This window comes from Canis aureus, chromosome 26 (assembly GCF_053574225.1).
Source record: "Canis aureus isolate CA01 chromosome 26, VMU_Caureus_v.1.0, whole genome shotgun sequence".
In the NCBI taxonomy this organism is placed as follows: domain Eukaryota; kingdom Metazoa; phylum Chordata; class Mammalia; order Carnivora; family Canidae; genus Canis; species Canis aureus.
Genome location: NC_135636.1, coordinates 10,923,497 through 10,946,543, shown reverse-complemented (window position 1 = coordinate 10,946,543; position 23,047 = coordinate 10,923,497). Strand labels below are relative to the sequence as shown.

General features: G+C 45.8%; 1 protein-coding gene across 16 annotated transcripts in view; it reads right to left on the bottom strand.

Moving 5' to 3' along the window:
• Positions 1 to 23,047, bottom strand: part of BFSP1 (beaded filament structural protein 1) — a 67,652-nt gene that overhangs the window by 3,440 nt on the left and 41,165 nt on the right. For 15 of the 16 annotated variants that reach the window (XM_077872115.1, XM_077872103.1, XM_077872101.1 and 12 more), the window contains 4 exons: positions 17,883 to 17,978; positions 15,228 to 15,320; positions 10,876 to 10,983; positions 1,678 to 1,898 (listed from right to left, as the gene is read on the bottom strand). In XM_077872115.1, the coding sequence (XP_077728241.1) occupies positions 1,678 to 1,898; positions 10,876 to 10,983; positions 15,228 to 15,320; positions 17,883 to 17,978 (518 nt within the window). The remainder of the gene's footprint in view (positions 1 to 1,677; positions 1,899 to 10,875; positions 10,984 to 15,227; positions 15,321 to 17,882; positions 17,979 to 23,047) is intronic. The other variant, XM_077872100.1, reaches the window with a different exon arrangement.

Below are 23,047 nucleotides of genomic sequence, written 5' to 3'. Positions count from 1 at the left end.
TGCAGCCAAGACAGAGCATTCAGAGAGAAGGAAAGAACTACTTCTGGTGGGGTAATCCTGAATGCTTCTCTTTTATTAAACCCCCCAAATCAGTAAGACTAAATAAAAAGTCACAACTTAATAGAGAGTGAGAGTCCTTCTATGAGGTTAACTTCTACAAGTCCCCAAACTGTTCTCTGGATGATATCTACAGATATGGACATGAACATAGACATGAATATACATGATGTAGCAGTAGATATATGTAATACAGATGCAGAGAGAGATAGAGATGCACATGTACATGACACAGGCGTTCATGAAGATGATGTCAGTGCAGGTGTAAGTGTGCACATACTTAAAGATGATGTAGGTATAGATGAGGTTTAGGAGTAGTTCTAGGTGATAAAGATGTAGATGATGTAGATGTAGATGGTGTAGATATAGATTATGTAGATGATGATGATATAGATGTAGGTAGAGATGGTGTAGATGTAGGTGTAGACGGTGTAGATGTAGGTGTCGATGGCGTAGACATAGGTACAGATGGTGTAGATGGTGTAGATGTAGATGATGTAGATGATGATGATGTAGATGTAGGTAGAGATGGTGTAGATGTAGGTGTAGATGGTGTAGACATAGGTATAAATGGTGTAGATGATGTAGATGGTGTACATACAGATGATGTATCTGTAGATGATGTAGGTGGAAGTGTGCATGGTGTACATAAATGATGTAAGTGTAGGGATAGGTGTAGATGTAGAAGTTATAGGTATAGATGTAGTTAATGATGGCATAGATGCAGAAGATATAGAAGTAGATGACAGATAACGTAGCTTTAAGTGTAGAAGTACATGTTCATACGGATGATGTAGACGCAGATGTAAGTGTAGGTGTCAGTACATACAGATGATGTACAGTAATGATGAAGACTGTAGGTGTAAATGATGTAGAGATAGAGAGACTGAGATAGAGATAGAGGATAGGGTTAGGGAATAGGGGATAGGGAGAGGGGGATAGGAGATAGGGATATGAGTCAGGGGTCAGAAATAAGGATAGGGGTGGGGGCCAGGGATATGGGATAGGGGATGGGGATAGGGATAGAGATAATTTCCCAGTTCTCCTGAAGTTAACAGAGCTCAAGTCACAGCTTCATTATGAACAAGACCACTCAATGCATCAACAACTACACTACTGACCCAACCAGGCAATAAAAACAATGACAGTAGCAGCCATAATAATAACAACACTTCCGAGCACTTGTTGAGTGCCAGGCACTGTGATAGGCACTTCACCTGCAGCATTTCATTAAATACTCCTGGTCATCTTACCTGCTAAGACATTTATATCCCTAGAAGCTTGCAGAGTCAAATGCAACTTTCTCTGTGAGGTCTTCTGTGACCACCCTACTTAAAATTTCAAAAACCCCCACCACGGCCCCACTGCCATTCCATCTCTCCCATCACAACTGACTCCATGGTGCTTGTTATCTGTTATAGAGTCATCCGTTAGCTGCCTCCCTGACTAGGATTCCAGCTCCACGAGGTCATGGAGTTGTGTTTCCTCCCTGCCTCATCCCCACTGCCTAAAACTGTGCCTGGCACACGGGAAGCACTCAACAAGGATCCGTGGAATAGGCAAGTGGCCAGGTTGGGGAGAAAAGGGCAGTCCCTGGGCTGTGCCTGTGTGTGACCACACCTGTTGCCTTCATTCTCAATGATCCGATGGTACCGCTCCAGCTCATTCTTCAGCGTTTGCTGGGCAACCACCAGCTGCCGGCAGTCATAAGAAGACCTCTCTAGGCTCCTCTCGGCCTCCTCAATCTCCTTCCGCAGGTTTTCAATCTGTTCGTTATAGAGCTGAATCTCGTCATCATAACACTCGTGGGCATCTTTAATACTCTGCTCCAGGGCTGCTGTCTGGAGGCAAAGAAACAGCTGTAAGGAAACCTATCCCTATCCTCTCCCTAAGACACAGGCGTGGCAGGGTACCTATGCTCAGGTACCCAGTTTTATTTGCCTTGCTTATTTGTTTCTCTGCCAGTTTCCGTGTCAGCAATGAATCACTTGGGAATCCTGGAGCCAGAAAGGAACCTATGCACTAGTACCAGGCCCCTCTGAAATCAGCCCTTAACGGAGCCTTCCCCAAAGACAGTCTGAGGATGGTAAACCCAGAAAACAATAAAACTGCTGTCCATGGACTAAAATGTACAATTTAAATAAAGTATGCTATTCATATTCTGAGTTAGCATAAATCTGACAGCCAAAAAAATAAAAAATAAAAAGAAGCAAACATAGCAGGGATCAGATATTAGCTTTACTAAAATAATGAAGTGTGTGGGAGGGTGTTCCCTGTTCTTATTTAATCACAATGACACTTTAAGTTTTTCCTGATTTCTGATTAGTAGAGTTACATATATGTTTCGGTAGCTAAAGTGTGAGTGTGCGCTTGGTATATACACAAAACAACTTCAGGATCACACTCTTTACCCTAATGCAGGGCAAGTCAAAATTAAGGTAGGAAAATAAAAATATGATAGAATATAAAGTGGACTTATATTCACTTTAAGAGCTCCTAATAATGCACAAAGAGCCATCTGTGTACCTATTTACAAGCTTAGTATTTGTGTAGTCATGACTGTTTTGCAATCTCATTTTTCCAAGTAGGAGAGAATTCACCACGCATTATCAGTCCTCAAACATAAATGGAACCAAAAAAAAAAAAACCCACTTCTACCTAGAACAGCACATCCCAAAATTCAGTGTGAACCACCTAAGGATGTTGTTGAGCTGCAGGTCCTGACTCAGCAGGTCTGGGTGAGGCCAGAGGTTGTATAATTCTAACCATTTCCCACATGATACTAATGGTGCTAGTCTCTGGACCATATGGGAGTCGTGGGGGGGGAGGGGGCTAGACAATATTTGAGCTCAACTTCACATATGTCTGTTTCAAGGCATTTCATGCATGTAGCTGAGTGTGCATACTGGACAATCCAGAGTTTGCTTATTCCCAGGACACCTGATTCTTCACTTTATATACAGATGTGGCCTTGGAATAGTGAGGTTTCCTATGTAATGACACTTGAAAACAGCTAACAAAGGTTTTCGGGAAGGCGTTTATTGTATCAGGAAGGAAGGAAGGAGGGTGAGACAGAAGGAAGGAAGAAAGGATGGTGAGGGAGGGGAGGAAGATGGGAAGGACAGCGGGAGAGAAGGGGTACGTATACTCAACACTTTGGGAAGTTGTCTGTCAGCCCACGTCATCCCCCTTGTCTGCTGCCTGTGCCACCTCACTCATAGAGGGGTCCCAGCAGCAGTGTGACCCCACTCTCCCGACCAGAGCTACAGAACCAGGGCTGGGGAAGACAAAGAGGGGCCTATCACATGCTTCCTCTCCAGGGAATCTGGAAAAGGATCTCAGAAACAGCAGCAAACTGGTGGCAGGTTCACAGAACCCTGGGGCCGCCATCTTGGTGTGGCCATCTTTCATAATATGCATGAAGAAATTGAGAAAGGCAATTCTTCAGAGAGGCAGAGAGATGAAGCCAAATGGCAAAGACAAACAGAAATGAGAGTGTTTGTGGGAGAGGAAAGAGACAGAGAGTGAGCAGCTGCCTCAGATCCAAGTTCCTGGTTCCTGTCCCATACCCTGCTCTCAAATTCCATAAACTACCTTTTATATCTTGCTCCTTTTGGGGGGTGGAGGGGATAGTATCTTTCCAGTGAAGAAACCCAACTGACACCACCTTAACCACGTTACATCATCAATGGGAAGAGATGCCCACATGACACTCCCCTGATGAGAAGCCAGAGAAAGACATTCGCTTCGGTGGGTTCCAGCCACCAACGCACGGTCTCATCCTAATCCTGAAAAAACATCTGGGAGCCCAAAAGGAGGGACATTCCACAAAAAAACTGGCCATTAAGGTTATGAAAGACAAAGAAAGGCAGGAACTGTCCCAGAGAGGAGTAGACGGAGACACAATGCCTAAATGCAAGGACAATCCAGGACCAGAAAAAAATGTTGATGGGGTAATGTGTGAAATTTTTGTCAAGTCCATTCCAAGAATGGTATCATGGTTAATTTCCAGGTTTCAATCACTACACTGTGGTTATTAACTAAGGGGGTGATAACATTTGGGGAAGCTGGGTGAAGAGTATGGGAGAAAGCCGTGTGCTCTTTTTGCAGCTTTTGAGAAGTCTAAAATTATTTCAAAATAAAATTAAGTTTACCCTTTCTTGCTTATGCTTGTTTGATCAAGTTTCTGTTCCTCCTAAAAAAAAATGAGTGTTTTAAATTCAGTTCCCTGTAATGTCAAATACCAAAGCATGCCACTAATTCCTGGTGCAGCCACATGCTCCTACCTACACCTAGAGTGTTCACACACTCTAGGAAAATGCTTCCAAGGAATAAGGAATTTAGAAGACCCTTTGAGGCTCGAATCTCAGAGACAAGAAGCCATCCAGGAATGGAAGAATCCAGAAGTCAAACGTTCCTTTTCTACACAGCAGTCCTGAGAACAAGCCTGGGGGACTCTGGCCTCGAAGGCCAGAGATCCCGGTTCAGCTGGGTAGCAGGGAGGGGGTGGCAGGTAAACACACTGCCTTTTATCAAAGCTTACTTTTCTCCCATGGATACAGGAAAGAGCTGGTGCCCACAGCCCCCAGACTGTAAAAGTATGCATATTCCACAAACAAATATCAAGGGGAAAAAAAAGAGATGACAGGGAACTGACAGGATAAAAGACATAGAAACCAACTATAATGTGTGGACCTTATTTGGATCCCAATCCAAGCAAACGCTGAAGAATGAATTGTGGGAAAGACTCCCTACTGGCTGATTCCATTTATAGGACAATCTGGCAAAGACAAAACCAGATGGACAGAAAACCATTCAGTGGTTGCCAGGGGTTGTGGGGTGAGGTGGGGAGAGGCTGACCACAGAGGGGCAACTCCAGGAAACTTCAGGGCAAGAGGACTTTCCTATATCTTGACTGTGGGTATGGGTACAGCACTGCATGCATTTGCCAAACAGATGTAACTGAAAGGGGTGTACTGAAAAGGGTGACATTTGCTGTATGCAGACAGCACCTCAGTTAATTAGGAGACAATCAAATCTGATCCCTAACTGGACATTTGGTGAAACTAAAGAATTACTGTTAATTATTAAAAGTGGACTCACATTCTATTAAAAGCCCTCATCTTTTGGAGACACCTGTTCAAACACTGCTGGATCAGATGATTTGGTGCCAGGAACTCCTTCAGAAACACCTGGGGGTGTGTAAGGGTGTAGGTGACATAAGAGGGACTCATGAGACTATTCTTTCACTTTTATGTATGTTTGAAGTGTTCCAAAATAGAGTAAAAACAAGCAAAGATTATGTGTAAAGCAAATCTGTACAGCCTTTGGGTATGGATTCCCCAGCCCAGGGCAGGAAATACGGTTTGTGAGGACAAGTTCTCACTTGGAGCAAGTCGTCGGCCTCGCCACAACCTCCTGGGGGAGGGGCCATTATTATTCCCAATTTAGAGATGAGGAAACAGACACAGAGGCAAAATGACTTGCCAATAAATACAGGATTCAGAGCCAGCTGTGCAGGTCCTGAAACCATGCGTCCTCCCATGTCAGCCTCCTCTCACCTGCAGGAGAGCAGTATACACACGCACACATGCGCATACACACACACACTCCAGGTCCTCGGAAAAACCCCCATTCCCACATATCAGCAGGTAAACAGGACCAGTGTGTTCTCACTGGAGACCTATAGGGGGATTCAGGGTGATCCACACACAGACCTCTCCTTCCCCGAACACAACCACTTGGCAAACTTTTCAACGGTAATTAGGACAGCAAGCATTGGCACAAACTGGGAAATTAGACACGAGAAACTTTCGACCTCACAGGGCAAGTATGATTTTTTTTACAACTCATGAGCTGGCGTTTGCTGGTGGGAGTGGTCCGGTGGTTGGTTGGTGGCTGTCCCCCAGTGGAAGCCGTGGGAGGAACGCCTGGCCTGGGAGGAGGCTCCAGGGGCAACCGAAAGGTGGCTTCTGATCTCTGACAGGCACCAGTGCCCCTCAGGATTCTGCCTCCATCAACCAAGAGTCCACGGTGTCCAGCAAAGTGCTGACTGGGTTTGTAAAACTGGACTTACGCCTACGTCGCTGTGATTTTCACAGCTCAATAATTTAAACCATTCATCAGGAGGAGGGTTGTTCAAAAAAATAAGAGCCCCACTTTCACCAGCTCATTGTGGTTTTTGATTTATATTTCCCTGATGATCAGTGATGCTGAGCAACTGTTCATCTGTTGGTCACCTGTATGTCTTCTTTGGAAAAATGTCTATTCAGGTTCTCTGTCCATGTTTAGTTGGATTAGTTATTTTCTGGTGTTGAGTTGTGTCAGTTCTTTATATACTTTGGATATTAACCCATTATCAGATATGTCATTTGCAACTCTCTTCTACCATTCAGTAGGTGGATGGATAAAGATGAGTGGAATATTACTCAGCCATAAAAAAAGACTAAAATCTTGCCATTTTCAGCAACAGGGATGGAGCCAGAGGGTATAATGTTAAGTGAAATAAGCCAGTCAGAGAAAGACAAGTGCCATATGATTTCACTCATATGTGGAATTTAAGAAACAAAACAAATGAACAAACAAAACAAAACAAAACAAAAAAAACAGACAAGCACAGAAAACAGACTCTTACCGACAGAGAACAAGCTGGTGGTTATCAGAGGGGAGGTGGTGGGGGATGGCTAAAACAGATAAAGGGGATTAAGACCACACTTGATGAGCACTGATGCACTGAACCATTGCATCGTTACACTGTACTCATGAAATTAACATATACTGCATATTAATTATGCTTCAATTTTAAAAAAAGAAAACAAGTTTTTAAAAAAGGAAATGGGGGCGGCCCCGGTAGCGCAGCGGTTTGGCGCTGCCTGCAGTCTGGGCTGTGGTCCTGGGGTCCCGGGATCGAGTCCCGCGTCGGGCTCCCTGCATGGAGCCTGCTTCTCCCTCTGCCTGTTGCCTGTGTCTCTGCCTCTCTCCCTCTCTCTCTCTCTCTCTCTCTCTCTCTCTATATATATATATATATATATATATATATATATATCTGTGTCTCTAATGAATAAATAAATAAATCTTAAAAAAATAAATAAAAATAAAAAAGGAAATGGAAGAAATCAAATGTCCTCCACTGATTACACGCTCTTACCAAAATCGACCACTAGATGGTGCTAGGCAACTTCAGTGAGAAATTCCCGGGGAGGTTCACGCCTTCCAAAACAGGACCTTTTCCCTTTGCTGTCACAGAAGTGCTCAGCGCAATTTCGGAGGCCAGAAGTGCCTGTCCCTCCACTTCCACCTCTAAGAAGTGCCATCCCAGGGGTCTCATGCAGGGGCTATATTCGGCTTCAAAGCAGGGGCTGCCAGCTCTAAGGAGGATGCTGTTCCTTCCATCCTGTGGACCCGTGTTCTCAAACTTGAGCCTGCAAAATCACCTGGAGGAGGCCTTGTTAAAACAGATGTCTGGGCCCCACCACAAAGTTCCTGACTCAGGAGGTCTGGCATGGGCCTGTGAATCTGCATTTCTGACAAGCTCCCAGGTGATGCAGATGCTAGTTTAGGGACCTCACCCTGAGGGCCATGCTATGGAGGGTTTTGGAAGCATCAGACACTGACCAGAGACAGAGCCAGATGCTGGGGTGCTGCCAGCTGGGAGCCCTCGGCTACAAGTAATTTGCCCTCTCCCAGCCCTGTCCCTTGTCCCTAGTCATTGCATTGGCCCTGCTGAGGGGCTAAGCCACCAAATCTCCCTTGGAGCCCTCAGCCTAGCTATTTCTTGGGAAGCCTCCATAACCTTTCAAGATCAGCAAAAAGCCAGCCATGAGCAACTCCCGAATAGGCTGTGGAAGGCCCAAGCCAGGGACTCCGGTGGACTGATGTAGAACATTCTGACCCAACCTGGAGCCCACCCCTATACCAGTGTTCTCAACATCTGGTTCCTCGACCAGAAACACCATCACCTGGAAATTCAGAAATCCAAATTCCTAGGTCACACCCCAGCATGACTGAGTCAGAATCTCCTGGGTGGGCCCAGCCATATCTGTGTTTTAATAAGAGCTGATAAGGCAGGCTTTCGGTCCCCATGACCTTTGCCCCTTAGCTTTCTGCCCATGAATATGTTCTGTTACACGGCAAAAGGGACTTTGCAGATGTGATGAAGGTTCTTAATCAGACGTCCTTAAAAGATAGGGAGATTATTATAGATTATTCCCAATCATATGAGCCCTTAGGAGCAGAAGTCAGAGAGATGAGGTGTCCGAGAGAGTCCATGCACTGTTGCTGGATTTGAAGGTAGAAGGGGCCATATGCCTGGGGGATGTGGGCAGCCTTGAGAACAACTCCTGGCCGTCAGCCAGCAAAGACATGGGGTCCTCGATCCTACCTGCACACAGAATTGAATCCTGCCAATGACCTGAATGAGACTGGAAGATTCTCTGCTGAGAGACTCCAGATAAGAAGGCCAGCCAACTTATATCAGCCTTGTGAGACCCAGAGCAGATAAACCAACCAAGCCTGCCCAGACTTCTAACCCATGGAAGTGGAGGATAAAGGACTGCTCTTTCAAGCCCTTGCATGTGTAGTAATTCATGAGAGCAGCAAGAGAAAACTAATACAACCTGTGTTTCACTAGACTCACCCCTAGATTTATTTAATAAAAGTACATGGTACTATATAGAAAATGGTAATATTTTGATAACTATTTCAATGTAATTGGTTTCCTTGTAATGATACATATTTTTATTATATGCCCTTAACATCTTTCTGAGAACTGTTCCCCAGGCTTCACCAGATTGCCGGGCAGGTGGGTGCATCAGAAGTAAAGATCCCTGATTTAGAGAGACAACAACATCAGAGCAAGACCAGTAAATCTTCCTGCAGTGACTATGGGTGGGGACAGGCAGCCAAGCAGACAGGCTTATTTCATATTCTCAGAAACTAGATTAATCCATTAAGAAAGGTCTTACTTTTACATTCAACAAATGCATAGACATAGAGACAGAACTTTTTTTGTCCTGGAACTTGAATTTACCATGTCAGGCTGGGTTCTTTCATCTTCTCATTACCTAGGGCAGGGTTTTCAACTTTGTCACCACAGCCACAGGAGGAGCCACATTTTACATCACAGACCATATACATCACACAACTATGCGTGTGTGTATGTGTGTGTTTGAATATATATCTAAATATGCAAACATATATATTTAAAACACAGGTTTCACAAAACAAATCCCACCATTAGTAGCCATGCACTCTATTATTCCTTATTCTAGCTTAGTCTGGTGTTGTCAATTTCTTCTTTTTTAATGCCACTCACTTGTGCTGAATTGACTTTACACTCAGTGATGAATTGTAAACAGTGGTTTGGAAAACACTGGTCTCCAATCTCTCATTCATACACACGTACTTAATACACACACATGCACATACACACAGATACACAAACATATACATATTCAAATACACATACATATATGTACATAACACACACATATACACCCATATACACACAAACACCTATACGCACACAGACGTACACACACACACACACCACACACTCACACTCGTTCCATTCTTCCAAGGCCTCAGAGGAACCACAAAAGACCAAGTCATCAAAATGGTGCATCAGGTCCCTGAGCCATGGTTTTCATGAGAAGGGTGAGTTTAAGGACAGTCTCAATTTTTCAAGCTGTGATCTTTACCTTGGGAGATAATCACCAGATCCCAGTTTGTGTTCAGTGGCCCCTGAGAGCAGGTAGTGACAGGTTTGTGCAGTGTGCAGTGGGACAGAAATGAAGATTCTGGAACCTCATGGTTCCCAAATGAGATCCTGGGCAGATCTGGAGAACACTGAACAGCTACAAAAGCACCAGATCCACTGTGGCTTCAACTTTTGATTTTACAGGCATTGGAGGCATAGGGGCAGAGTAACATGTAAATGTTCCAGGTTTCCTAAATAGTCCAATTTTTCAAACTTTCTGTTCTCTTGTCCTTCACGTGTACTTGTCAAACCAAATGTCAATTTATTTTTAGATTTAGGAAACACAGATGCACAGTACTTTAGCCCAATGGGCCCCATCAGAATGGTATAGTAACAAGAGACAAAAAAGTAGACAGAATCAGGGGGACGAGCCACAAAGTTCATTAACTGAGAATGGAGGCCACAGAAAGAAGAGTGAGTTTTTCTGGTGACTTTAGTTTTCAAATGAAACTTCACCAAAAAAAAAGGGGGAGAGGGAGTGGCAGTGGGAGCTTCACGCTAACAAATTCTGAGCAGAGGCAAACATTGACACAACCACCCTTTCCCAAGCCTGTTATCAAATTCCAAAGGAGAGATTTTTAGGTCATGAAAAGAGAAACAGGAAGCATAGATTTGACCAAGTGGAAGATAAAAATTCCAATATGTATGCATCTCTTCTTATTTTTAAGAGCAGGGTTAAACTGGGCATATCGATGGTGCGGAAGTCAGGAGAGCCTTGGAGAGGAGCAGCAGGAGGCGAACCTCTGAGGCTCCTGGAATTAGCAGACCCATTATCCCCACTTACCCAGGACTCTGCTGGTCTGGGCATGAAAGTCCTCTGTCCTGGGAAACCCTCAAAGCAGGACAGCTGGTCACACTACTTAGAAAGGCCAATTTCTGGCTCTGAGCACTGGACACATGGGTGTGTTGAGTGTGTGAGAACACCCCCCCCCCCCATTGGATACTTGTACACTTTTCTGCATGCACAGGACACCTGAATAAAACGTGCTGTAAAACCCAATTCACATGTGTGGTGTGAACACCCAGTGGCGAGCAGTGGACAGGAGGGTGCAGAGTCGTACCTGGGCCTGCAGCTCCGTTCTCTGTGCCTGCAGGAGGGACACCACCTCCCGGCCCTCCTCCAGCTGACTCTGCAGGGCAGCAGCTTCCCGTTCTGTAAGGAGCTTTTCCTGCATGAAAAGGCCAGATATAGCACTCACATGTGCCTGATATGTGAGGAAATCCAAAGGCAAAGGGTACAAAGAAGCTTCTTCCTGCTTATGTCCCTTTGCCCAGATTCATAGGCTGAAGTCCTGCCCCTCAATAGGATGATAGTAGGAGTTGGGGTCTTCAGGAGGGGACTGGGTCTAGATGAGGTCATGAGGATGGAGCACTCATAGTTGGGGTGGTGTCTTCATGGGAAGAGAAGGAGACACCCAAGTGCTTACTCTCTCTCTCTCTCTCTCTCTCTCTCTGTCTCCAAGATGCACCAAGGAAAATCCATGTGAGGACACAGCAAGAAGGCAGCTGTCTACAAATCAGGAAGCAGGCCCTCACAAGAACTGAATCTGCCAGCACCCTGATCTTTGACCTCCAGCCTTCCAGAATGGTGAGAAATAAAATAAACCATCTGTGCTGTTAGTTACAGCAGCCCAAGCTGACTAAGACAGGTCCATGGTGGCCACCCTTTATTAGCACCTTTTCACTTTGGCTTCAGAGTCTGAACCATAAATGCTATGAGTGTAAAATCACAGGAGAGCTATATTTTAGACCTGGCTGTGCCGTAACCTGGCTAAGAGACTCTGCACAAGGCACGTCTTTTCCTTCTATGAAAAGGAAAGTTGGGAATGCAGACTCTTGCTGGGCTCTGCTGTCTGTCCATGCAGATGGCATGGTCAGTCTGAGCCCTGGCCTTTCAACTGGGCTGAGATGTCACTGTTGCACCAGGCAGGAGCTGTCAGGCTCCAAGGGACTAAAGGGAAGTAGGGGCCCTGTCCTATCAACATTCCACAGGGCAACATGGGAGAAGACCTGCCTCAATCTCTCCACACAACCAAGTGGCCGCCATTCTCCACCCAGCCCCTCCACTGCCTGTTCAAAAACATCCAAATCAGGGGCACCTGTGGGGCTCAGTGGTTGAGCATCTGCCTTTGGCTCAGGGTGTGATCCCAGGGTCCTGGGATCGAGTCCCACATCAAACTCCCCACAGGGAGCCTGCGTCTCCCTCTGCCTATGTCTCTGCCTCTCTTTCTCTGTCTCTTATGAATAAATAAATAAAATCTTTTTTAAAAAAACAAAACAAAACATCCAAATCACTTGTAAAAATCCTGACTGCTCAAGAGGAGTGCCGTCTGACACAAAGCACAGCATGCTGCCCCACCGCCAGGCAAAAATCAAAAACCAAGCATGAGCCCAGTGCTCCCCTGTCCAAAGCCACACCTGTACAGCAGCCACTGCTTTCCATCACTTTGCATAGTGGCTGGAACAACAGCAGAAGCAGAGAAAGCTACAGCAAGACAAATGTGCAGAAACGGAGGAAGCGTGATCCAGGTCCCCGAGTACTAGCACGTGGAAGGTGTGCATACATGCCACACTTTGCAAATTCTAGCTCTGCAGCCTCAGGAGAGAGGCAGATCCGGTGCACATACATTGCCCCACCCCCCTGCCAGGGCCCTGCCTGCTTGCCTGGCCCTGTCTCTCCTCACTGCCCAGCTCCTATTCATCTTACACCCCTCCTCATGCCCGCCCCCAGAGTCCACTGTAGACCCTGGGATTTTCGTTGAAGAGGAAGGAAGACAGCCTAGCCACTGTCAGCTGGTAGCAGCACTAATCACCAGGTCGTGATGCTCCCTACTTATAAATGAGCATCCCCACCCCTGCACCCAACATCTGAATATGTCACACTGGGACCATGGGGGAATGAGCCAGAAATAAGACTGCCCTGTGTCTGAGCACCCACAAAAATGACCAAATGGGACATTTGGTCCTCCTCACCAACACAAGTGATGCTCCTTAATCACCAAGTACCAATTATGTGGATGCTCAGTCATAGGACCAGCCCTCTCCTGAGGGCACCCAATTAAGAGCAGGTCCCTCCCCCACATCACCTAACAGGCCTCCATCCTCTCATACATCCCTCCTCCACTGAGGCACCCTGCAAGTCTCCACAGTGTACAAGCTCCCTTGCTGCAGTGAAAAATACACTCAGTTTATGTGACCATAGATGTTCCCCAGTGGCTAGAGGGCACCAGCTTTATGCTTTACTGACTTGTTAAGGGGTGACCTGTGTTCCTAAGCAACAATACTAATTATAACCTCATTGTGCAAAGGTGACTTACACATTTTCCAGGTAACAAGAGTCAATGAAACAAAGCTGAAAGGGACCGTCTAGTTCATATATAGAATTTTTAAGTGACAATAAGTAAAGAATGTGATGCTTCCTGGATCTGTGCCTCTCCTGGGGGCGGTGGGGAGGTCCTACTAAAAAGACAGGTTCTGTGGATCTGTGCTCAGGCTGGAGATTCTGCATTTCTAACTGGTTCCTAAATGAAGCTAAGATCTGACAATCTCTGATGCTCTCAGACCAAGTCCAGACAGTCCGCATATTCTTACAACTCAGAAGAATTTTGTTATGAAGAAACAGATGATATGATTTTAAAAGTGTGCTTTGGTGTAAAACCCTTTTGAATCAAGGGAAAAATGAGTATGCACAATAAAAATAAGATATCTGGAAAGAAATCTCTGACAAAGAAAATTAAGGCATCAGGAAAAGGTCTTTTAGGTCTTTGCAGATCCTTGGTTATACCAATTATGGAGGGCGGGCACCTGAAATGGTGATTGGCGGGCAATCCGGATGAGAATATCCCCAAGAAAAAAAAAAAAAAAAGAATATCCCCAAGAACAAGCAACCTTCCTACCTCGGGGATGTTACTTGACAGAGTTTTAAAGTGTCTTCTAGAGGTGCCTGGGTGGTGCAGTCAGTTAAGCGACCAAATCTTGGTTTCAGATCAGGTCATGATCTCAGGGTAGTGAGATCAAGTCCCGCATTGGGCTCCATGCTAGGGGTGGAGCCTGCTTAAGATTCTCTCCCTCTGCTCCACCCCCGACTCTCCACATGTGTGCTCTCTATATATAAATAAATAAATCTTTAAAAAAAAATAGAGTGTCTTCTAAAAGCAAATGTTGGGGTTTCTTCAGCTTTGATATAAAAAAGTTAAAAAAAAAAAAAAAAAGACCCAAGCAGCCAGCAGCCCTGGCCCACAGGCTCTGCAGCTTGTCTGCATCCTGCTTGGGAGCTTCTAAATGAGGGAATCAGGACTCTACCTGCCAGGCAATTAATTGACTTGGGGTGTGGTCTAGGCAGACGTGCAGACAAATCCAAGTGTCACTGGGGTTAAACACCACTGTCCTAAGTCATCCTTAAAAAATATCCAGAATCTCACCAGTTGACCAGTCCACCAAACCTGTACCAGCCTACCACAACCTCTGCAGAAGGGGCACTGGGACATTTTTGTTTTAATCTGCATTACTGTCAGCTTATTTTTACAAGTCTCATGTTAAGCATCACAAAATCCACTAAACCACATTAGGAAAAAACTATACCAGCAGCTAGAGAGCTCAAAAAAGAAGGAACGTGGAACATTATATCAGAAATAAGGTTTTTACAACCAAATTCACATTTTTAAAAACTGGCTTCTGTAATCTCTATTTTTTCCTAGTAGTTTTCATCCCACAAACTCACACAATCATTAACAGAGACCATCCTTGAAAACACGATCATGAATTCTCAGGGCCCCTCTGTATTCAAAATTTATGGTCAAGTTGATAAGGAGATTAAGAAAACAGACTATTTTTAAAAATGGGCAAGAGATTTGATCAGATACTGCAACAAAGAAGCTACATGAATGGCAGATAAGCCCACAAAAAGATGCTCAGCATCCTTAGCCCTTAGGGAATGCAGTTAAAAGCACGGTGAGGTATCCAACATACCTATTAGAAGAGCAAAAAGCAAAAACAAACTAAAAACCTGACATACCCAGTGCTGGCAAGCATGCAAAGCAACTGAAACTCTCATACATTCATCGCCGATGGGCCGCAACAATGCAAACCACTTTGGGAAACAGTCTGGCAGTTTCTTATGAAGTACACAGGGAAGGACAGCCCAGAATTCTCAGGGGCAAATGCCTAAGACGATGGTCAAGGACGCAGTTTCTGTCCTCAGCTGCTTAAATACCAGTGTTCCCAGTCTGAGTAAAAGAACAGAAAGGTAAACTTCCAACGTGAATGCAGAGTGAGCGTGGTGCCAGTGAACCCACTGCAGCTCAGCGCCCGGTCTGACCTGATGCCTTGTGTGGGCCTCTGTTAGCAAGGCCCTTGGCAGAGTAAGAGTCATCCCCAAATATGCTTTCCCTGCAGCCTGGGCTCCGACTCTTACCTCTCTCATCCCACTTGTGATGGCAGATGCTTGAGGGGTGGTCTGGACAATCTGCTGCAGGATGGTGACATACGTCTGAATTTCCAGGAGATTCTGTTGGGGGAAGGAAAACATTCTCATTAAAACTTGAGCTGCTTGAGATTTTGCCTCTAGGACCAGATGATACCAGGGATGAATGTTTTCACATGTTCACCATCACAGACAAGACAGGCAGTGACCTGAGCAGTGGACACTTTCACCTTCACGAGAACAAGGGGGCAGTTGAAGAAACTGAGGCTTGGTTTATCTTGCCGTTTCCTTTCAGTGACATGGACACTTTGCTGCTGGTCTTCCTAGAGCCCACGATGGCAGAGCTATGAGAGAAAAGCAGGGACAGGGCACCAAGAGACCCCGCAGGGTACAAAGGACCCTTTCTGTCCCCAGAACAGGGCAGTGCTTCAAAGGATGGCCAGTCAACCCCAGAGTAACTCACTTACTAGCTGGATGTGGCCTCGAATAAGTGATTTAAAGTCCTAAAATGCAGATTTTTTTTTTTCCGTAGAAGAGGACTAACAATCTGGAGAGGGTATCTGACTCCCTTTCCCAGCAGAACACCTGCCCAGCTCTGTGTGTGAAAGCCAATGGCAGAGCACAGAGAACGGCCCTCAGCCAGACAACGGCCAATCCCCCCAATGCCACCTCACCCTGACCCAAACCAATGACCCTTTGGCACAGGAGTACAGAAGGCCAGCCTGTGGCCTCAATTAGGTCCAACCTTATAGAGCATTCCATCCTCCAGCACCCCCCACGGATCAGGGAAAAAGGCCAGACTCCAGCTAAGCCCACACCCTTGCTCAGCTCCCACCCCTGTACCCTGTTTGCCCTCCTTTCCTCCTGAGAGTGCACCACTAATACAGCAGTCACGCAAGAATCACACCCTGGGCTCTGCTCATAGGGAGCCTGCTCTAGGACACTATCTCACGCTGGTGTTGAGACCAGTGAGATAATGCACAGAAGCTTTACTGTACGAACTCTCACTATTATCGTGGTTCTAAATGGCCTCGAAGAATGCTTTCAGCATAAAGATGGCCCCAGGCACCATTCCTGCAAAATACAGTGTGGGCAAGGCAGCGGATGGGGAGGAGGAAACAGGCCAAGCCCGGAGAAAAGGCAGAGAAATGCTACAGGAAGGGGGGCCCCTTCAATGTGAGCAACGGGGCCTCCCGTTGTGCACAGGCAGGTCCACAGAGGCAGGAATAGAGTATAATGCTACTGAGCACACACCAAGCTCCAGGCTGTACCAGGTGTCTCACCTATACTCACATGCTGCCTCAGTTTCCCCAGAAGCAGATGGTTAGAGATGAAATGCTGTGACCCTGTCACACATGGAAGCCCTAGCCCCAGGGGGTTGGGGTGTGGAGGTGGGGGCCTTTGGGAAGTAAGGAGATTTAGATGCAGTCTGAGGGTGGGGCCCCAGGATGGGATTAGTACCCTCAGAAGAAATGACACCAAAGAGGTGGCATAAGGAATGCCCAGGTGAACACACAGTGAGGAGGCAGATGTCTGCAAGCCAGGAAGAGGGCCCTCACCGGACCTTGACCATGCCAGCACCCCAATCTCAGTGTTACAGCCTCCAGAACCGTAGGAAACAAATGTCCGTTGCATATAAGCCACCCAGTTGGTGGTACTTTGTTTACAGCAGCCTAAGCGAGCTAAGATACAGGCCCTAAGAGAAGGGTCTGAGTGCAAATAGTTTATTTGGGTGACGATGTCAGTAAACATTATTGGAGGAAGTGAGACAGGAAAGGAAGGGCAAATAAGGAGTGTGTTACAGGTAAGTTACCACTGTGACCATCTGGTGCTCAGGCCCTGTGGGGATCCCCGGGAGCCACACAGGACAGCAGGAGAGAGGGAGCTGGGGCATGAATCCACCAACATGCATCAATCACTGGCTTAGGCTGCTCCCCAACACTTCCCCACTGCCTGGACAGCATCCAGAGGTTCAGCTGCAGATACTGGCAGCTGGAGGGAGCCCACAGGCCACCAGAGAGGTCAGCCCCCAGGACCACGGCCAGGCTCACAGGTCCTCTACAGTTACCCCTGTGCAGGAGAGTCTGCCATTTGCATTTTGAAGATGCAGCTCAGAGTGGGAAGGCTACCTGCCCTGGCTACAACAGCTCCAGGATTTGATTTTTCCAGTACACCACGGCCCCCCAGAGTCAGGCCTGTGAGAAGCTAGTGGGGGTGGGAGGCAGAGCAGAGCACTACATGACAGGAAGTTCCTGAGTGCCAGCTAACTGGTTAGAGGCAGAGCTAATATATATATATTGCATTTTCTGCATTTCTGCATTTTCTGAGCCAAAACAACTGACAGGTCCTAGCTTACTCAAGATGATCTATGTAAAATTGTTTTGTGGATTGTAACGTACTCAACAGACATTAGTTCCCAAGCCCTGCCCCCAACACACATGCAATTAATTACCTCCTCTTCTGTACACATCTGACTCACTGAGTGCCCTCTAGCAACCAACCCCTCACCCACTTGGTTCAGGGGCAATACACACAGAAGGAACCCAGTAGAGCAGGCTCCTGTGTCAGCTACAAGTACCCTGGCCTTGCCTGGCCAAACCCAAACTGGATTATCTGGGGGAAGGACTTCAGAAGGTTCCTGGTTACCTTTTTGTACCTGTCCTTTGCTGCACTGATATCATCCTGTAGAAACTGGGCTTCGATCTGAAGGCGCAGGTTATGCAGTAAGGCTTCATCAGCTTCCTGCAACAAGAAAATGAGTCACACAACCAAGTCAAAGGGGCCACACAGTGGAGGTATGGGCACAAGGGTGTGAAACCAGCCAGGAGTATGGGCACATGGACCTGCTGGGGGTCTTACTAAAAGGTAGATTCTTGTTCAGTAGGTCCGGGAGAGTGTCTGAGATTCCACATCTCTAGTAAGGCACTGGACCTGGTCTAGAACAGTTCTCAACAGAGACTGATTTTGCCCCCAAGGGGACATTTGGTAATATCTGGAGACATTTCAAATTGTTACCACTTGGGTGGTGGGGTGTGACGGCTGGCATCTAGTGAGCAGAGGCCATGGATGCTGCTAAATATCCTACAGTACACAGGACACAACAAAGAATGCTCCAGTCCAAAATGTCAGTAGTGCCAGGGTTGCAAAACCTTGATCTAGAAATATCAGGGAGAAAATCAGGGTATAGTTACATACCAACAGCCTTAAAATTTAAGTAATATCTATATCTGTTCTGTATCTCATCATCAGGAAGTTGAGTTTCTAAGATCAGGAAAGAGTCTTCTGTAAATACTGAAACTTTTGTTTTAATAGTTTTCTCCCAAGGACTGCTGACACTTATCCTGATGCAAAATGCATTTTTTTAAATGACTGCTGTGGTGAACAGTGTTTATTCCTTTGAAGTTGGAAATGACACTTAGGACACAAGGCTGAGTGTTCTCGTCCAACATTCTGATAGTTCCCTGACTTTCATCTCATTGCTCTTGTTTAGGTGAACCAAAAAGGCTAAAATCCTACGCTCTTAATAAGATAGTGCAGTGATGGCTGGAACCGCCTCAATACTACAGCGGTCCAGTGTGACATTACCAGTGAGTATTTGGGTTCCTTGGGATTGTCACTCTCTGGAGATACCTCTGTCACGCACAACTGCCAGTACTTGAGCCCTTGCCAAGTGAATTTTTTACTGACTTGTTAAAAAGTATGATGAATGGGAGCCATGGGCTTTCATCAATAAAGGTGGATATGTGGTTGGCTAATGTATTTAAGACATTCTCCATCCTTGAGAATGAGGATGGAGAGTTAAAACAGTCAGGCATGAGGACTGGCCAAGGTATTTTGAGACATCCCTGCTTACACTACTAGGATTTAGATTCCAGGGAGGCCTTCTGCTTGCATTCCTCAGAAAGGCACTTGATTCCTTAATCATTCCTATAAAAGATGACTGATGTGGGAAGATTTTGATTGTCAGATGCTGATTATAAGGATATCAGAATTCCAACTCCAATGGACCACCTGCCTTGAATGAGCTTTTCATGCAAAGTGCTGCCTCAGCACCTACCACATCAGAGAGCTGGGACTTTATGAGACTAGAAAACAGGCTGTATGAACTTTGGGGGCCTGCATCAGAAGAAATGCTTAATTAAGAAATACATGCCTGTCTGAACTTAGTCTGGACCTTGAGCAAAACTGTAGAGGGACAGCTAATCCCCACCCAACTCAAACTTGAGGCTATTTTATCTACCAAAAAGAACTTTGAATTTATCTTTTAAGATTTTATTTATTTATTTATTTATTTATTTATTTATTTATTTATTTATTTATTTGAGAGAGAGAGAGAGAGAATGCAAGGAGGAGGAGCAGAGGGAGAGGGACAAGCAGACTCTGTGCTGAGCATGGAGCCTGATTCAGGGCTCATTCCCACCACCCTGAGATCATGACCTGAGCCAAAATCCAGAGTTGGCCACTATCTGACTGAGTCACCCAGGTACCCCGAAGTTGATCTTAAAAGAACTTTGAAGTTCTACAAAATCAACTAGGTCAATTGGCAACTGCCAGGAATTATCTTAAAGCATCCCTTTTTGCATAGGCTTATGCAAATAAAAATGAAATAAGCTATCTTAATACAGCACTATCCAAGTCTCAAGCATATTTTTAAATTTTCTGGCAGCTCATTAAATAAAATGAAAAGAAACAGGTGAAAATAATTTTAAAAATATATTTTACTGTACCCAATATACCTAAAATATTATCCTTTCACCATGGAATCAATATTTTTAAAGTTATTAATGAGATATTTTACTTTCTTTTTTTTTCAGGCAAGGTCTTTGAAACCTGGTGTGATTTTACACTTAAAACACATCATGATTTGAACTTCCTGTGCTTCCATCGCTCTCCAGAGCTTATAGCTGATGGCTCCCAAGTGGGACAATGCAATTCTACAGGATTAATTTGGGGCACAAAGGAGCATACTGCTCTTCCTCAGTGTCTCCTCCAGGTTTCTGTCCCACGGGGAACATCCCCAGTTTCTCTCATTTCTGGTTACGAAATCCTTCCCTCTAAAGATTCTGAATCCCTTTACAGGTACCAGGGAGGCTAACACTAAGCAACTAAGAAGGGAACCCTTAGACAGAAGGAGAGAAGTACCCCAACCTGGAGCTGGTTCCCTGCCCACTGCCTCTGGACTCTTCTCTGCTTTCCCCAACCTGAAACTGGGCCTCTGCTACCCACTGGGAGATGCAAGAGCATAGTGGAAAATTGCACCCTTTGAAAGACCCACATAGGGTCTGAAGTCTTTTTTTTAATTCGAAGTAAGAGAACGAACCAAATTACAAAACAGGGATACATGGCTCCAGAAACTGGGCTCTTAAGTGTCAGAACTAAATTAATGTGAAAACTAACTATAGGTGTTCAGTTTCTGGGCTCATTCTCTTGATTAATGAATGACTCAGTCACTGACTTTCGATGAGCTCTGCCCTCAGGATTTAATGATGGGTCCTCAAATCCTGGGTCGCAGGGATAGTAATGCAGAGTCCAGTGAATCCTCAACAAAATTGTTTCTTCTTTCAGAAGATGCAGGCTGCCCACCCCTGGAAGCTCCATGGATGCACCTGTATGATCAATGTGTTAATTACCCCATGAATGAAGTGAGCATGTCCCCCAGAATTCCTGGTGACTGGCTCTCTGCATTTCCCAGAACTGTCACATCAGCCTGGTGAAGCCCCTTCATGAGAGAAATGGTAATGCAATGGTCATGCAAAGAAAGCCCAGGTGTCGGGCACCTTGGTGGCTCAGTGGTTGAGCATCTGGCTTCAGCTCAGGTCGTGATCGCTGGGTCCTGGGATCAAGTCCCCATGGGGAGCCTGCTTCTGTCTCTGCCTCTCTCTCTGCATCTCTCATGAATAAATAAATAAAATATTTAAAAAAAAAAAAAAAGGCAAGGAAGCCCGAGTGTCTTTCCAGCAAGGGGAAAGAGCTGAGGAAGCAGAAAGAGCTGGGATAATTTATAGATTCCAAAGGAAAGTCAGCCATGTCTCAAAAAGAATTGAAAACAGGGCAGGCCCAGGACTTGAGCAGCAGTAGGTAATGGCTGCAAATGAATTGGTTACTGGGTCTCCCGAGTCACATTTCTGGGAGAGACTTCTGGCTGTGATGGCCAACATGGGTCACATGACCATCCTCTTAACTGATGGTCCTACCAGGACCCCAGTGATGGGAGGGACAATCAAAGTGTGCAGGGATGCAGCTCCACTCCCTTCAGGGACACCGGATTGTTGTGGAGGTGATCCTCTACCCTGGGGACAGGGATACCCCTTGGAGGTGCATGGCTCAATATGGGGCATAATTGGTTGAAGACCTTGAGCTGGTCGTTCTAGATATCCTTCTACCCCCCCTACCCCCCACCCTTATCCCCACCCTCCCACCACAGCCCTCTTAAGACTGCTGAGGATGAAGCAAGGCAGAGAATTCTCAAACATCTTCATTTTAACCAAAAATTTGTCCATGACTGACCCACAATCCCCAGAGCCGAGGAATTGGAAATAGTTTCGAATTGGAAATAGTTTTAAGGACCCTTTGTGTCATTACTTCTAAAGAGATCAAACACTCACAGTGTTAGAAACAGAAGGAACCCTAGAGGTCATTGGTCCTCAAATGTTTTTTGAATCACATGTGTCATCTTTCAAACAAAATATCCCAGGATGCCAATGTATAGAGGCAAAGCAGAGGCATGCTTCTGGAAGGACATGATCACAGTACAGTAGGGGGGCAGGCTCCCCCACCCCCAGCAGCCCTCTATCCTCAGAGGTCCCTCTGCAGCTCCAAGGACCTGCAGGCTCTGTCAAACATAGCTCAGAATCTAGGGTCTCTGCTTACAGATGGATAGGCTGGGGCCAGACTGACCAGTGGGTCATGCAGCTAGTTAATGGAAAATAATGGGAAACAACAGGACTGGAATCTATCTTGGGCTTCTCTCTACTAGTCAAGATTGAGTGCTGAACTCCCTTTCTTCTTCAATCTTCCTGTGAGGATCACACCCAAACAACCACTCCTGGCTCCCATCAGCCAAGGCTTTAAAACTACCCAGGGTGATCATAAAGTCCAGCTGATATTTATCCTTAAAATAGGGATTACCCAGATGCTTCTGCAGCACATTCTCTTGCTTTGAGGACAATCATCTGATAAACTGCCTCCAACACTCGCAAAGGTGAGTAGGTGCCACTGGAATGTGCAGTTGCTGGTGTGTTGAGGAGAATTCATTTGGAAGTACTCTCTTTTGTTTGCACCAGAACTCAGAAATGTGTGGACGCTTGTGTTTTCATTATGCTTTAGATGCTGTCTGCTGCATTTTCAAAAGCTCCACCAGCAGAAACCTCTAGATTTTTTTTTTCCAAATATAGACTCTGGGTCAATAGTCTAATTTTAGAAAACATTCCAACCCTGATATGGTATGTGTTTGAGATCTAGGCCAGCGGTTCTCAAAGTGTGGTTAATGATGACGAGGGATAATGAGAAATGTAAAATGATTCAGAAATGTAAAATATCTGGCCAGTGGGTCAGAATTTCTGGGGTCAGGACCCAGAAAGCTGTATTTTAATATGCCCTCCAGGTGTTGCTGGTCCACACAGAATCACTGATCTAAACCATTTTTTGAGAAAGGGAGTAGAGGGGGTGCCTGGGTGGCTCAGTCACTTAAGTGTCGTCTTTAGCTCAGGTCCTGATCCCCTCATCCAGTGCCCTGTTCAGTGGGCAGCCTGCTTCTCCCTCTCCCTCTGCCTGCCACTCTCCCTGCTTGTGTGCTCTCTCGCACACTCTCT